Genomic DNA, 14,797 nt, shown 5'->3' with positions numbered 1-14,797 from the left:
GGGGGCGCGTTGCGCAGCTGCTCTTGCGCACGAGCCCGGCCGCGCCGCCGCGCCAGCCCGCACTGGCCTCGGAGTGCGAGAGCTCGTCGGTGCAGGGCGCCGGGCGCGGAGCGAGGGGGAGCAGGAAGCGCAGGCCACGCCGAGCCCAACTGAAACAAAGTGTCGGCTGCCCGGCGGAGCCGCCCGTCGCCGGTCCCGGACCCTCGTCCCCCCGTCCGCTCCGCCTGGGGCCACCCGCCAGCCGGCCGCCCGCCCACCATGGCTTCTGAGGAGCTGTACGAGGTACATCCCCCTCCCCCTCCGCGGACCCCCGCACGTCGCGCAGCCCCTCCCCGACCGCGGGCACGGTCTCCAGCCCGACGGTCCGGCGCGCCGCCGCCGCCCCTCCCCCCGCGGCTGCAGTTTGCTAGACGGAAATGTGTGCGCGGAGACGCGGGCGGAGCGCGGGGCTGGCCTGAGCCACGCGCTCCGGGGAGCCGGCGGGCGCGCAGGGTGCGGTGGGGGCGCGGGCGAGGAGCTCCGCCGAGTTGTGGGACTCAGGGTGGGGGGGCTCCGGCTGTGGGGAAGTAGCGCTGACACAGTGACTTGCTTCGACTGTGCCCGAAGTGCTTTTGGTTTGGGTCTTGGGAGTGAGGCCCCTGGGGGGCCTGGCGGGGTCTGTGGGCGGTGTGGGGGGTGTTTTCCTGTCTATTTAATGAAGTATTCTGTAGAGGGTTTTGCTTCTTATGGGGGTGGGGGACGCGAGGACGAGTGCAACTGTCTCTTGACTCTGCTTGCTAGCCAAAGTGATGCAGAATATCGCACCGAAAACGCTAAACGTTGACCACATGCTTTAATTAGGTTAGCATTGTGGCCAGAGCCAGGAAATTTAAATTTAACGCTGATACACTGTCATTCATTAGCGCCGCAGCGTTGCAAGTGAGAAAGGGCACTATCAGAGCTGTTCAAGTTGTGGGCGATGGGTTCGCCTGCTTCAACTTCAAGCTTTGGGGTTGTCAGTTTGGGTCTTTAGTCCTATATTTATGTCTCGATGTAACTTCTTGACGAGTTTCAAAGTAGGCTTCCTGGGATAACAACGCAAGCTTCGTAGGCTATCTTTCTGCCTTTTTGAATAAACGGTTCTTCTGTTTCACGTATATTTATAAATACATCTTCAGAAGAGACTTAAAACTTCTGGATACACTCTAGACTTACCTTTGTGATGTGTTTGGGATCCTGGTGTTTAGGGACGTAAGTAAGCGTCTGTAACAAGTAGCCTTGGCCCTTGTGAACTCTTAAGTACCAGGTGATCCTTCTGAGGTGTTTTCTCTTTTGGGTGTATTATTGCTGTGGGTGTACAACGGAACTCTATTGCCAACAATTACAGTCTTCCAGCAACTTTTTGTTGCTTTTAAAAGCAAGTGTTTGCAAAAGTTCTCAGGAGGATACTGCCTTTTGTAGAATTAATGGTAAGTTATTGCTTCCCTTTACGTTGCATGTGGTCAGTGTACCTTGCCTGGCACTGAAAACATTCCATTCTGCTCAACTATTTTACATATTAGCTACGTCCTACTGTATTTGGCGCTGTGGTTAAGAGCTCGGCTGCTAACCAGAAGGTTGGCAGTTTGGATCCACCGGCCGCTCTTTGGAAAGCCTATGGGGCAATTCTGTTCTGTCCTATAGGGTTGATACGAGTTGGAATCGACTTGACGGCAATGGGTTACAGTATTTAAGATACTGTATTAGGTTATCTGGGATGGAAAGGAAAAAAAAATCCATTTTCAGGGAGTTTCTCTTGTGGAAAGGAAAATATCCTGTGGGGAAAGCCCAGAGGTAGAGGCTAAGATGCATAAAATCTTCCAGACAAAGATATATAGTTGGGAAAATACAAAGCATGAGTGTATAAAGGAATTTAGTTTCTACATTAGATTATTATTTGGTAGTTTAATCTTTTGAGTATTTGCTCTTGTGTTTGCTTCTGTGATTATAAGTATATAATCAATTAACACATGAGATTTGTGTTTGGATGAGAGTAGCACCTTATACATAGGTTGTATCCTACATGTATAAAAATGATTTTGAAGACAACATACTTATCACCAGTGCGTTATGAATTAAATTTAGGCCACTTCTTTCTTTTCTTATTCTAGATCTTCAGGTTTTCTATTCGCTACTTTCCTGGAAGAATTTATTTATAAGTAACATTTTGTACTAAGTTTGTATTCATTCACCATGTTTATTGAATGCCTGCCATGTGGAGGTTCCATAGGGAGATATGGAGGTATGAGAGTGGTTCATGCCCTCAAGAAATGTCTAAACTCAAAAAACCCGTTGCCATCGAGTCCATTCTGACTCATAACAACCCTATAGGACAGAGTAGAACTGCCTCATAGGGTTTCCAAGGAGCGGCTGGTAGGTTCAAACTATTGACCTTTTGGCTAACAGCTGTAGCACTTAACCACTGCGCCACCCGGGCTCCTGTCTAGTGGAGAAGAAGTAAGTACATTGCAAAAAAAAAAGGACATCTGCACAATTGACTTTTGATTCTGGGTTTTGTTTTAGTTGGTTTTGAAAAACAGTGTTATGAAAGTATCGTTGAGGTGATAGTAAATAGTAAATAACATAGTCATTGTTTTTCAGGGTAAGTTTTCTAATATTTTTTGAATACAACACTGTGACTATATTATGATTAAAAGTTGGTATTTAAAAGTTTTGCATAGTGGTTAAGAGCCTGTATTTGGAGTAGGACAACCTAGTTTTTGAATTCCAACTCTGTCATCTTGGGTAAATTACCCTGAAAGCTCAGTTTCCCCATCTGTAGAATTGAGTTAATTGCTTACCTCGTAGAGCTGTGAAGTTTAAATGAGAAAATATGTAAAGCATACAATTCCTATAGCAAGCACTCAGTAAATGATAGTTATTATTGTATTTTAACTGATCTAAAAGGTCTCCCTGAGGCCTGGTTTTATCTAAAGATACAGAATTGTATCGTTTTAATCAAAACAGTATTTGCAAGGCAGAAATGATGTGCTATTGTAAATGAACATTAGAGTGTGAAACAGCTGCTTGCTAAGGCTAGGAAGAACACTAAGGTGCTTTAGCTTAGTGGCAGATCGGGGGACATTAGTTGCATTGTTTTGTCCAGCTCTGCCTAAATCTAGATAGAAGTTTCATCATGTTTAACCTCAAGCCCCAAAATTCTACAGGAATAGTTTAACAACCGAGGTGGTTCGAAGTTCTTACTGCTTTGAAGTAACATGGTATGGATCTGCATTAGCTAAGTGAAGTTGGACAAGTTGCTTAGCTGCTAAGGCTTTGTTTTCTCACCTAAAAAAAAAAAAAGATCTCTAACACTTCACATGGTCTTGGTGTACAGTAATAGGTGCTTAATAAATGTTTACATGGTTATTGAAACTATGCCTTGTGAATTAAAAAAAAAAAAAAAGGAAACAGCCTGGAGAAGATGGGTGGAGCATCTTCCCTCCAAAATTTAGGGAGCTGCAGCAGCTAACAACTTTTATATGAAGGATAGAATAGATTTACTCACTGCAGCTCCAGCAGCTAGGAATAGGAAAAGACGGATTTTGACTCAGCATAGGTGAGAACTTCATAGCTTTCCCAAAAAGACAAGCATCTTTTAGATTGGGGGTTGACAGACTTTATGTGAAGGGCCAGATGTTAAGTATTTTAGCTTTGTGGGCCATATAGTCTCTTGCAACTACTCATCTCTGCTGTTCCAGTGCAAAAGGCACCATAGACAATATGTACATGCATTAGTGTGGCGGTGTTCCCATAAAACTGTTTATGGACAGTAAAATTGGAATTTCCTATTATTTTTGTGTGTCATAAAATTTTTTTTTTTTCTTCAGTCATTTAAAAATGTAAAAACCTTTCTTAGCTCCTGTGTTCTATAAAAACAGGTAGTGGGCTAGATTCGGCCTACAGACCAGAGTTTGCTAAGCCCCGCCTTAGATGATCAACTATTATAGTCTCTTCTGGAACTGAGGTTTACGCTGGGAGTAGAGGTATGTGTAGAGTGCAAAGTAATTAATGGCCTTCTGTCTCCAATCCTGGCTTTAGTTCTGAATTCCACTCTTCCCTTCCACTTGATAGCTGTGTGCCTTGTTAAGTCATTATCTCTCCTGAACTTTCTCCTGATCAGTAAAATAGGGATAATGATAACTACTTTAAAGAATTGAAGGATTAAATGACATTTGTATGTAAAAACAATCTGTAGCTGATAAAATGGTGTATCTAAGTGTTAAGCAATTATTACATTATTTTGTAAAATACTCATATTTGATTCATATAAAAAAGCAAAACACTCAATTTTCAAACCTTGAAACCAAACTTGTTTTCTTTCTTTGAGATTCGGGATTTCAAAGTGTCAGGTAAATTTTATTACTATATTGCCAAAGAAGACTAAGATAAAGAGGGCCTTAATTTAGCTAGTGGTCAAGTAACCACCTTAAGACTTAGTTCACATGGGACCAAAGCAGGAATGTACTCTGTAATGTAAGAATTATCCTCCTTACTTGCATATTTTAATAATCCTCCTTTTTCTCAATGGATGTGGAGTCTTCCTCTGACAATTACTTTTATAGGTAATTTAAATTTCAGTAAAAGCTCAGTGATCTTTGTCTTGACCTTTTGAGAAAATGTTTATCCAGCATATGCTTGTTTTACTCAGTCAAAAATGGAAATTAAGCTTTTAAGAATGAAATTGTACCTGCGTTATTAAAAAAAAAAGTCTTAAAATTGGTTAGTTTGGAAGGATAATCAGGGTTTTTGGGAAAAACTACAGTCAGTCTTTTGAAGCTTTCACTTTTCTTTAGGATAAGATTACTCTTTTCTTCCATACACCAAAAGAATTTTACATTGACTAAAAGCACAGTTACAAGAAATCTGAATGTATAGTTCATAAACAGACGTCACAAAGATCAGGAGACCTCCTTCCATGGATATTGGTAAAGCTAAGCCAGCATCTGTTGTAAAACTGACTTTTAAAAGATTTCTACTACCAACACAAGGAAAGAAAAAGGGAATTATTTGGCTTCTGGAATTGATTGTGGGGCAGTAAAATCAAATGTAAATGTATTTTGAAAATTAATAGGTTATCTTAAATGCTCTTTACCTCATGAATTGCCAAGAGTATTATTCATTCACCTAAACAACAGCGTGAAGACATCTAGTGCTTTTCCTTTGAGTTTGCTTTCAATTCTCATGTATAAGAAATCTTTTTCTGTTCTTGCTGTGGTATCTAAGAATCATTGAATTTTTTGTTCTTGTGCTCTGTAATGATTTTAACTACTGAGCATAGTTTCATGGTATATAGGAAGCACTTTATTTATAGTACTCTGGTTCATAGTTTTGAATATCTGTAATGCACAAAACCAGCTCCAGTATGTTAAATTTTTGTAATGATGTGTAGTTTTTATATTGTGTATGCGCCTAAGTTTTAAACTTGACTGTGCAACAGCATCATCTGGGTTTCTTTTAAAATAGAAATTCTTGTGCACAAACTACCAGATTATAATTTTCAACATTTGGATGGAGACAGGATTCTGTGTTTCAAAAAACTTTTCTGGAATGCAGGTAGATTTAGGAACCTATGGGTTGCACTATTGTTTAAGACATTTAGGCTACAAGTTGAGGTTGAGGAGGGAGTCTGCCTTTGCAGAAGAGGAACTCTAGGTGGACTAGCGAGGTTCTTTTTGCGGCCTCTTTGTTGCTGGGATATAACTGAGACATTCCAGGCAGGAAGTATTAAAACCACTAGGAAGTTGTCCAAGGGTGTTGTTTCTATTTTCTTGTACTACGTATTTGTCCAGTAGATTGTAAGTGCTTTACAGCTAGGGATTACTTTCTTGTCATATGTTTATCTGTGTTTTATCGACTATACGAAGGTATTTGCCTGTGTGGATCATAACAGATTATGAATAACATGAAGAATGGGAACTCCAGAACATTTAATTGTGTTCATGTGGAGCCTCTACTTGGATCAAGAGGTAGTTGTTTTAGCAGAACAGGGGGATACTGAATGATTTAAAATCGGAAAAGGTATGTGGCAGGATTGTATCTTTTCACCTTACTTATTCAGTCTGTATGCTGAACAAATACTCTGAGAAGCTGGACTATGTGAAGAGTAATGCAGCATCAGAATTGGGGAAAACTCACTGACAACTTGCGACATTTAGATGACACAACCTTGTTTGCTGAAAACGACGACTTGAACCCCACTTACTGATGAAAGTCAAAGATTACAACCTTCAGCATGCATTACAACTGAATGTGAAGAAAATGAAAATCCTCGCAGTTGGATGCATAAACATTATGATAAATACAGAAAAAATGGAGGTTGTCAAGGATTTCATTCTACTTGGATCAACAATCGATGTCCATTGAAGCAGCAGTCAAGAAATCAAACAACGTATTGCATTGGCAAATCTACTGTAGAAGATTTGTAAAGTTTTCAAAAGCGAAGATGTCACTTTGATGACTAAGGTGCTCTGCACCAAGCCGTGGTCTTTTCAGTCTCCTCATACGCGTGTGAAAGCTGGACAGTGAAAAAGGAAGACAGAAGAAGAATTGATGCATTGAATTGTGCTGTTGTGAAAAATATTAAATATGCCGTGGATTGCCAGAAAGAGAAACAAAGTAGTCTTAGAAGGAATAAAACTGGAATGCTTCTTAGAAGCAAGGATGGTGAGACTTCGGCTCCCTTTGGATACATCATCAGGAAAGACCAATTGCTAGAAAAGGACATCATGCTTGTTAGAGGGCCAACAAAAATGAGGGAAACCGTTAATGAGATGGATTGATACGGTAGCTATAATAATGGAGTCAGACATAGCAGTGATCTTGATGATGGCACAGGACCGGTTAATGTTTTGTTCTGGTATTTATACAATCACCATGAGTCGGAGCTGACTTGGCTACATCTAACAACAATAATTTTCCATAGTTCAAAGTGTTGGAATAGTTGCATAATTGTTGAGTTACATCTTAATTAAAGAGCGGAATTGTAGAAATGAGTTTCCATTCCTGATCTCTTAACTCTAGGTTCTCCTTCCCCCAAACATGCCTTATACCATTTACACTTAGTTCCTCATCCGCTTTCGTAGTTCAATGCTAGGATGGTGGAAACTTTACTTTTACTCACACAGAACTTAATGTTTTTTAGTTTTTGAAGCTGGGCAAGGCTTTGTGGTTTATGTTCTTCAGGGGGGTCTGGAAGGGGTCTATTGCATTTATATGAAATTTTTTACAAGTACATATGCACAGTTTTCTGGGGGGGGGGGGAAGAGGATCATTAGCTTTTATCTGATTGCCAAGTAAGTATTTAAACTGTTCTAGAGATCTTTGAACTAAGACTTGACTTTCACTGCTCTTCATTGACTATATGGACATTATTTTTGCCAAACTTGGCTCTGCTCCGGCTACCATACAGTAAAACGTACTGAAACCTCACTGTTTCAGTTTGGAAGTTGTATGGTATTTTCAGTTTGTAAGTGGCTACTCTTGAAAATATAATCATACATACTTAAAATCAACCAGTATTTTAATCCCTCTTCTGACAATGCAAGATCTTTAACTCTGACTTTCCCCCAACTTATATGCTACTATTTTTCAGTATTTTATTAGTAATGTTGGAAAAAATCTCACAAAACAGTGTTATTTTATACAGTGTTTGGATATACCTATATTTACCAGTTTCTTTGATCATTAGTTTCATTATGATCATTATGTTTCAGAGCTTCTTAGATAATTTTTTTTCTCTCTTGAAGTATATCCTTTAGAAATTCCTTTTGTGATGGACTGTTGGTGGGGAAGGTCCCACTATTGGTGGGAAAGTCTCTAGGTGTTGTTGTTTTTTTTTCTTTTTTTTTTGTGATAATCTGGAAATGTCTTTACATTGCTCTCATTTTTGAAAGATAGAATTTATTTCAAATACAATCAGTTAATTGGTTATTTTTTAACATTTTGAAGATACTATTCTGTTGCCTTTTGACTTACCCATTGTTGTTGTCAAGGAAGTTGTTGTTAGTCTATATGGAATTATTTTATAGGAGATCTGTCTTCTATCTCTGGTTGATTTTTAGATTATCTCTTTGACTTTGGTGTTCCTGAGTTTTACAACAGCGTAACTTTCTTTTTATTACCAAACTTGGTATATGTGTGCTTCCTTTGTGGACTTGTGCCTCATCAGTTCTAAAGATTTTTTTTGCCATTTTCTCTTCAAATACTGTTTTTTCTCTATATTTTTTTCTGGATTTCCAAGTAGACATGTATTACGTCTTCTCATTATCTCCTCTGTATTTTTTCTGTTCTCATTTTTCATTTACTTCATTTTCTTTTTCTTTTTGTGTGTTATATTCTGATTATTTCCTTGAATCTAATTTCAGGTTAGAATATTGTCTGCTATAATGCTGGAACATGAGCTACCTAGGTTGGAAGGTACTGAGGATACAGTGGTCGTAACAGTGGTCTTGAGCATACCAGGGATCATGAAGATGGCACAGGATTGGGTGATTTTTTTTGCATTGAACATGGGTTGCCATGAGTCAGAGGTGACTCATCGGCAGCTAACAACAGTAACTTCAAGGTTAACTCCTACTTTGAGTTTTTAATTTCAACAATTATTTTTTATTATATATTTCTTTCAAATCTGCAGCTTTTTTAGTCTCTGGTGCTTGTCCACTTTCATGATTTATTTATTTTTTCAGTGATCTCAAACATAGTTATTTTAATTTCTGTATCTGGTAATTCCAGTGTCTGAGTACTTTCAGAGGAATTGGGTTCTCTTGGTTCCTATTGAGGCTCAATCATGATGGCTTGTTTCCATCTGTTATTTGTGGTCTTTAATTGTGAGCTCATATTTGCTGTGATTTTAATTTGTGGGAATTTTTGGAACCTATACAGAGTACTTTCCTTCAGGGATGCTTGTGATTGTGCCCTTTGGTTTCAGGAGAAACCACTTAAGTCACCTTCCCAGGGCCTGTGATTTAAGTTTTAGCTCCCCTATCTTACTGTTTGCAGAAAGCTTAGCTTGTTTAGTGCTTTCTCTTTATTATAGTACATAGTAGTGTTGTCAAGTATAATGCAAGCCACATAAGTAATTAAAAATTTTCTGAGGCACGCTGAAAAGAAACAAGTAAAATTAATTTTAGTAATATATTTAGTTCTGTGTAATGAAGATATCATCACGACATGTAGTCAGCATAAAAAATGTTTGTGAGATGCCTTTTTTTATCATACCGAGTTTTAAAAATCCGGTGTGCTTCAGAGGATTCGTACGCTTCAGCACATCCCAATTCAGACCAGTCACGTTTCTAGCACTATGTTGTTTTTGGCTACCATATTGGACAAAACAGGTACAGAGTGCTATTCATTATGGTTGGATGGGGGGCGGGGGCAGGGAGACTTAGAGGTTTTCCTTGTTTCCTGCAAGCCCAGTAAAGTACTAAAAAAAGTATTTTATTTAAGGTTTTTTTTTTGTAGTGGGAGAGCCCTTTGGAATCTCATGTATTTCCAGAATCTGAAGAAACTGTATTGATTTGGAATTTGTGGTATCATGAGCAGGGACTGAGGGCTTGAGTCAGCACTTTATATTAACCGAATGATACTAAAAATGCAAATAAAGCATAAACGACATTTCAAGGGAATTGTTTGCCTTTGCGAATAATTTGTTCATGGTATATACTGAAGGTGGATCTAGTAGTTACAAGACAGCTGTATCTTAAGGAAAGTGTCCAACATCTTTGCTTTGCTTGTCTTGATATATAAGAATTTTTTCTTTAATTTTTCTTTCCTGAGGTTCGCCTATTCATTTGGTTGGAGCTAGTGAAGCCTGTAGGGTCACTATGAGTTGAAATCGACTGGAGGGCAGTGGGTTGGTTTGGTTTAGTGAGGCCGTCCTTCTTGGTTTACCTTGTCCATACCTACACAGCTTATCCCTACCCTGTACCTTTGCATTGCTGTCTCTTGGCAAGTTGATGAATACCAGCCTGCCATCCTCATCAGTATCCACGTTCATTAAGAACCTCATCAGAGTTCACTATCAGCAGGAATCCTCCCCTTCAGATTTTGTGTGACTGAGTTACTTTTTGCTTTGCACCGTAATGAAGTGTTAATTTGCAGTTATGTATAACCTTGTCTAAGTAATTGCACATGTATTTTTTTCTGGAGGGATTGGTTGCACGTCTGTTTTTTTGGTGAGTCTGCAGTGCCTAGTCTGAGGACATGAACTTGGTGGACAATTGGTAATTGCTGGCTTTCAATTAAAGTTCAAACAAAGATTATTATAGTTACCGGAGTTATATTGTTTGAAATTATACTGTGTAAAAGTTCATTTTAGTACCTTGTTTAAAGAAAAACTTACATGGTATATTGGAGAAAAATTATTTCTGAACGTGACACAAATAACTTGGGGAAAATTATTTTCCTAGAAAGAGTACTTGAAAACTTAGTCATAGTATTTATGTTTAGTTTAGTGGTGAAAAAATTGAGGGAATCTGTAACAATAGTGTTCTCTGACTGGGGAACTTGATTTCAGTATATTTAGGAAACGTCTTTACTTTTTTTATTTGTGATGAATTCTGCTGTGTGAAAATTTTTAGAGGCTAGTAATTTCCTAGGTTTTGTTGATAAAGCTGAACAGTGTTGATTGTACATCATGAATGTCTTTGTGTGCTGTCAGGGTTCTGTCTAACGAATTCTGCTCACGGTGCCAGTTGTATCAAACCAGTCCAGAGAAGCTGAGGTCATCCACCTCTAATGTCATATGTGTGCTGGATAATAAACCCCACTACACATGCCAACTGTGTCCTGTAGAAATCTCAGCTTTCCTTCCCTGGTCAGTCCAGACCCCAGCTGCTCCATGCAGCCCTTTCTCATTTCCATTCAGTCCTGGCTACATCAGTGGGTACTGGCCCCATCTCTGTCTCTCATCACCATTCACCGGGGGGCTAGGTCGGTGAGTACTGGCCCCATCTCTGCTTCCTAGGTCCAGTAATTCCTTTGAGTGACTCACCAGCAATTCCTTGGAGTGACTCGCCAACTCCAGGGAAAGGGTTATCTTTAGCAGAAAAAGATACGAACGCATAGGGCGGAGGTCGGGGGGTGGGGGGCTCAGCACAGAGTTTCCATGTCCCCAGGGACGTACTTGTCCTCTTAAGAGCAGATATTCACTTTTACCACCTAGGAAGCTTCACTGAGTCTGTCTTTTCCAAGACCTTTATTGCCCTCACCACATGGCCATGGCGGATTACATTTTGCCTCCTGAAGCTTAGCATTGGGCTCCTAGGTGATCTTTTTCTGGTCACCCCTCACTCATTGGCCTCAGGTGTGGTCTGTCTCTTAGAAACTAGGACCAAAGTTCCACAGCTTCACTTTGGTTAAAATGTACCCGATTTTCACCATAGTTTAGTGTTTAGGACTTCAGAGTTGAGTACAGAAGATTTTCCTATTTTAACATGTAACTAATGTGGAAACCTCAGCCATTTAGAATATATGAGAATTAGAACCGAGAAAAGGTCTTCGGACATTGTAAAAGGTGTCATGCCACATACCTGTTGAAGAGCTCTGGTTCTTTCTTGGAAGCTGTTTACCTTTATTTTAGGCATGATGCTCTTGGATCTAACTGATTTTCTTAGCATGTTAGTAATTTGGTAATGGGAAGGGACTTGTTAAAGGCAGATGAATAAACAATAATAAGATAGTTGATGGAATTAACCAAAGAGGGTAGCTAGTGATGGTGCCTCTGGGTCATGGAGTAATAAAAGCTCGTGCAATAGAGGCAAATTAGAGTATTGTGAAGAGCATGTTTAAGAAAGGAAAAAGTATGTGTTGAAAACCAAACTAAATGCCCACTGTCAGGTCGATTCCAACTTATAGTGATTCTGTAGGACAGAGTAGTACTGCCCCGTATAGTTTCCAAGGCTGTAAATCTTTATGGAAGCAGACTGCCACGTTTCTCCCACGGAGTGGCTGGCGGGTTCGAGCTGCCCACCTTTCGGTTAGCAGCCAAGCACTTTAAACATTGCACCACCAGGGCAGCTGTAAAAATGGTTGCTAAAAACTTTTGGTATGAAGTGACAAAATTAAGTTTACTCTTATGGTAGTGCTTTCCAAAATTTCCACCAAAGTAGTAACAGGGAAAGGTGAGCAAGTGTTCTCCGAAGGAGATGGAGGTGGGAGTTGGGTATTGAATGAATGGCCCACTGCACACCTGACTTTTTTTGAACTCTCATATCCTAAAATTATTGTGATTTTAACAGTGTACTCTATAGAAATTTTGGTTTGATATTAAATGTTTTAAAAGCACTCAACAGTCAATTCTTCATAAATCTTAGCATTGGTTTGCTGTTTCAGGAGGCTAAGCCATGAGTTAAGTGGCTTCATGCAATCCTTGATCTCCTGCTGTGTGTAACCCTTGATCTTCAGAGTACGAGTAACCCAGTTTAACTGTGATTTTCTGTAATGATGTCAGGTAAAGGACATATTTACCGACTTGTAGATAAGACTATTTGAATTGAGTAATCCAAAAGAAGTTAAGATTAATTTTGGTCTCAGTAATTGTTTTTTAATAATGAAGTTTAAGGACATTTATTTTCCACCTAAAGTCATGTTATTGCTGGATGTTCAAGAGAAGGTGCACTATAAGGTGCACTAGCTGTTTATCTGAAGTCGACCTGCTGATTTTTTGTACTACTTAAAAGAATGTGCTGTTTTGCTTGGAATCAGTTACAGGAACATTTGTAGGGCCTCTATTGGAGTGGGGGCCAGTCTGTTTAATAACTCCTGCCTGCATACGGGCTGCACCAAAGCCCCCATAGAAAACTGTCTCCCAGGGAGTCTCAAGCCTTCATCTTCTCTGTGTCCTCCAGTTTACTTGTCCACAGGTCCAGCCCTGGTTCTTCTAACTTGATCTTCATGCCTCTACCTCATCCCCTTTGAGTAGAGCTTCATTCGTTCTGTTTTGAATTGATTCTCTTCTTGTGCTTTCTTGTTGCTTTGGTCAAAGCTCTGCCTGGCCTGGGAAGTGGGAGACAGACTGCCCATTTTTGTTCGTCTATATTTGTGCTGTCAGAGAGAAATTCTGTACTTGTGTTATGCCTCAGGTACCTGAGGTGCAGTTCACCCAGCTCTGGGCTGGGAAGTGCAACAGGTTTCTGAACTATCTTGGTCCTCTCACCTTCCTCTTATATGCACTTGAGCTTTTGAGCTTAAAGGAAGAGGTATATGAGTTATTTTGTAACTTTTTTTTTTTTATTATAAGTCAGGTGAAGGTTTACAGAACAAGTAGTTTGTCATGAAACAGTAGTACACATATTGTTTTATGATATTGGTTAACAACCCCACAACATATCATCCCTCTCTCTAAATTCTCAACCTTTTTTTTTTTTTCGGTGAAAATACACATAGCCAAAGATACACCATTTCAAAAATTTCTACATACACAGTTCAGTAACATTGACTACGCTCTTCCAATTGTGCTGTTATTCTCACTTAAGATGAAGGCTTACAGAACAAAATAGTTTCTCATTTAACAGTTACTACAAATGTTGCCTTATGACAATGGTTAACAGTCTCACAACATATCAACAGTATCTTTACTCAACCTTGGGTTCCCTATCACCAACTTCCTTGTCCCCTTCTGCCTTCTGGCCCTTGTCACTGGACTCCTGTGCCTCGTTAGTCTCATTTGGTTTTACGGGACTGTCCACTCGCAGGCTGAACAGTGAACCTCAGAGGTAACTTCACCACTGAGGTAAAAGGGTGGATGGGGGCCATACTCTTGGGGTTTCTCCAGTCTCCTTTAGGCCAGTAAATCTGGTCTTTTTTTTTTTGTGAGTTAGAATTATGCTCTACATCCTTCTCCAGCTCTGTCCAGAACTCTGTTGTGATCCTGGTCAGTGCAGTCAGTGGTGGTAGCCGGGCACCATCTAGCTGTACTGGACTCAGTCCGGTGGAGGCCTTGGTAGCTATGGACAATTAGTCCTTTGGACCAATCTCCTCCTTGTATCCTGTTCTCTTCGTTCTCCCTTGATCCCGAAGGGATGAGACCAGTGGAGTATCTTAGATGGCCGCTCACAGGCTTTTAAGACCCCAGACACTACTCAAAAAGGTACAATGTAGAGCATTGTATTTATAAGCTGTGTCATGCCAATTGAGCTAGATGTTCCCCGAGACTATGGTCCCCAGAGCCCTCCGCCCAGCAATTCAGTCCCTCAGGGAGTTTGGATGTGTCTATGGGACTTCCATGACCTTTCCTTCTACAGGTTGTGCTAGTTTCCCCTGTATTGTGTACTGTCTCTTCACCCAAGATACCACTTATCTATTGCTTATTTAGAATTCCCCCCCCACCCCTCCCATCCCTGGTAACCAACGAAGATTGTTACATTTTGCATGTGAACTTTTTCATGGGTTTTACAGTAGAGGTCTCATACAATATTTGTCCTTTTGTGATTGACTTATTTTACTCAGCATAATGTTCTCCAGTTTCATCCATGTTATGAGATGCTTCACAGATTCATTGTTGTTCTTTCTCATCGCATAGTACTGCATTGTGTGTATGTACCATAGTTTGTTTATCCATTCATCTGTTGATGGGCACCTACTTTGTTTCCATCGTTTTGCTATTGTGAACAATGCTGGCGTGAACATAGGTGTGCATGTCTATTCGAGTGACGGCTCTTATTTCTCTAGGATATATTCCTAGGAGTGGGATTGCTGGATCAAATGGTATGTCTATTTCTAGCTTTCTGAGGAAGCGCCATATCATTTTCCAAAATGGTTGTATCATTTTGCATTCCCA

At 40.1% G+C, this 14,797-nt stretch overlaps 1 protein-coding gene across 2 annotated transcripts in view; it reads left to right on the top strand.

The window, feature by feature from the left end:
* The first annotated feature begins 153 nt into the window (after nt 1–153).
* CDYL (chromodomain Y like) overlaps nt 154–14,797 on the top strand; it is a 257,105-nt gene continuing 242,461 nt past the window's right edge. Inside the window, exon 1 of one of the 2 annotated variants that reach the window (XM_023741735.1) lies at nt 154–282. In XM_023741735.1, coding sequence (XP_023597503.1) covers nt 259–282 — 24 coding nt within the window. In that variant the 5' untranslated portion in view covers nt 154–258. The remainder of the gene's footprint in view (nt 283–14,797) is intronic. The other variant, XM_004387555.2, reaches the window with a different exon arrangement.

The sequence above is a fragment of the Trichechus manatus genome, unplaced genomic scaffold (assembly GCF_000243295.1).
Source record: "Trichechus manatus latirostris isolate Lorelei unplaced genomic scaffold, TriManLat1.0 scaffold00188, whole genome shotgun sequence".
Lineage (NCBI taxonomy): Eukaryota > Metazoa > Chordata > Mammalia > Sirenia > Trichechidae > Trichechus > Trichechus manatus.
This window is presented reverse-complemented; position numbering and strand designations above follow the sequence as displayed.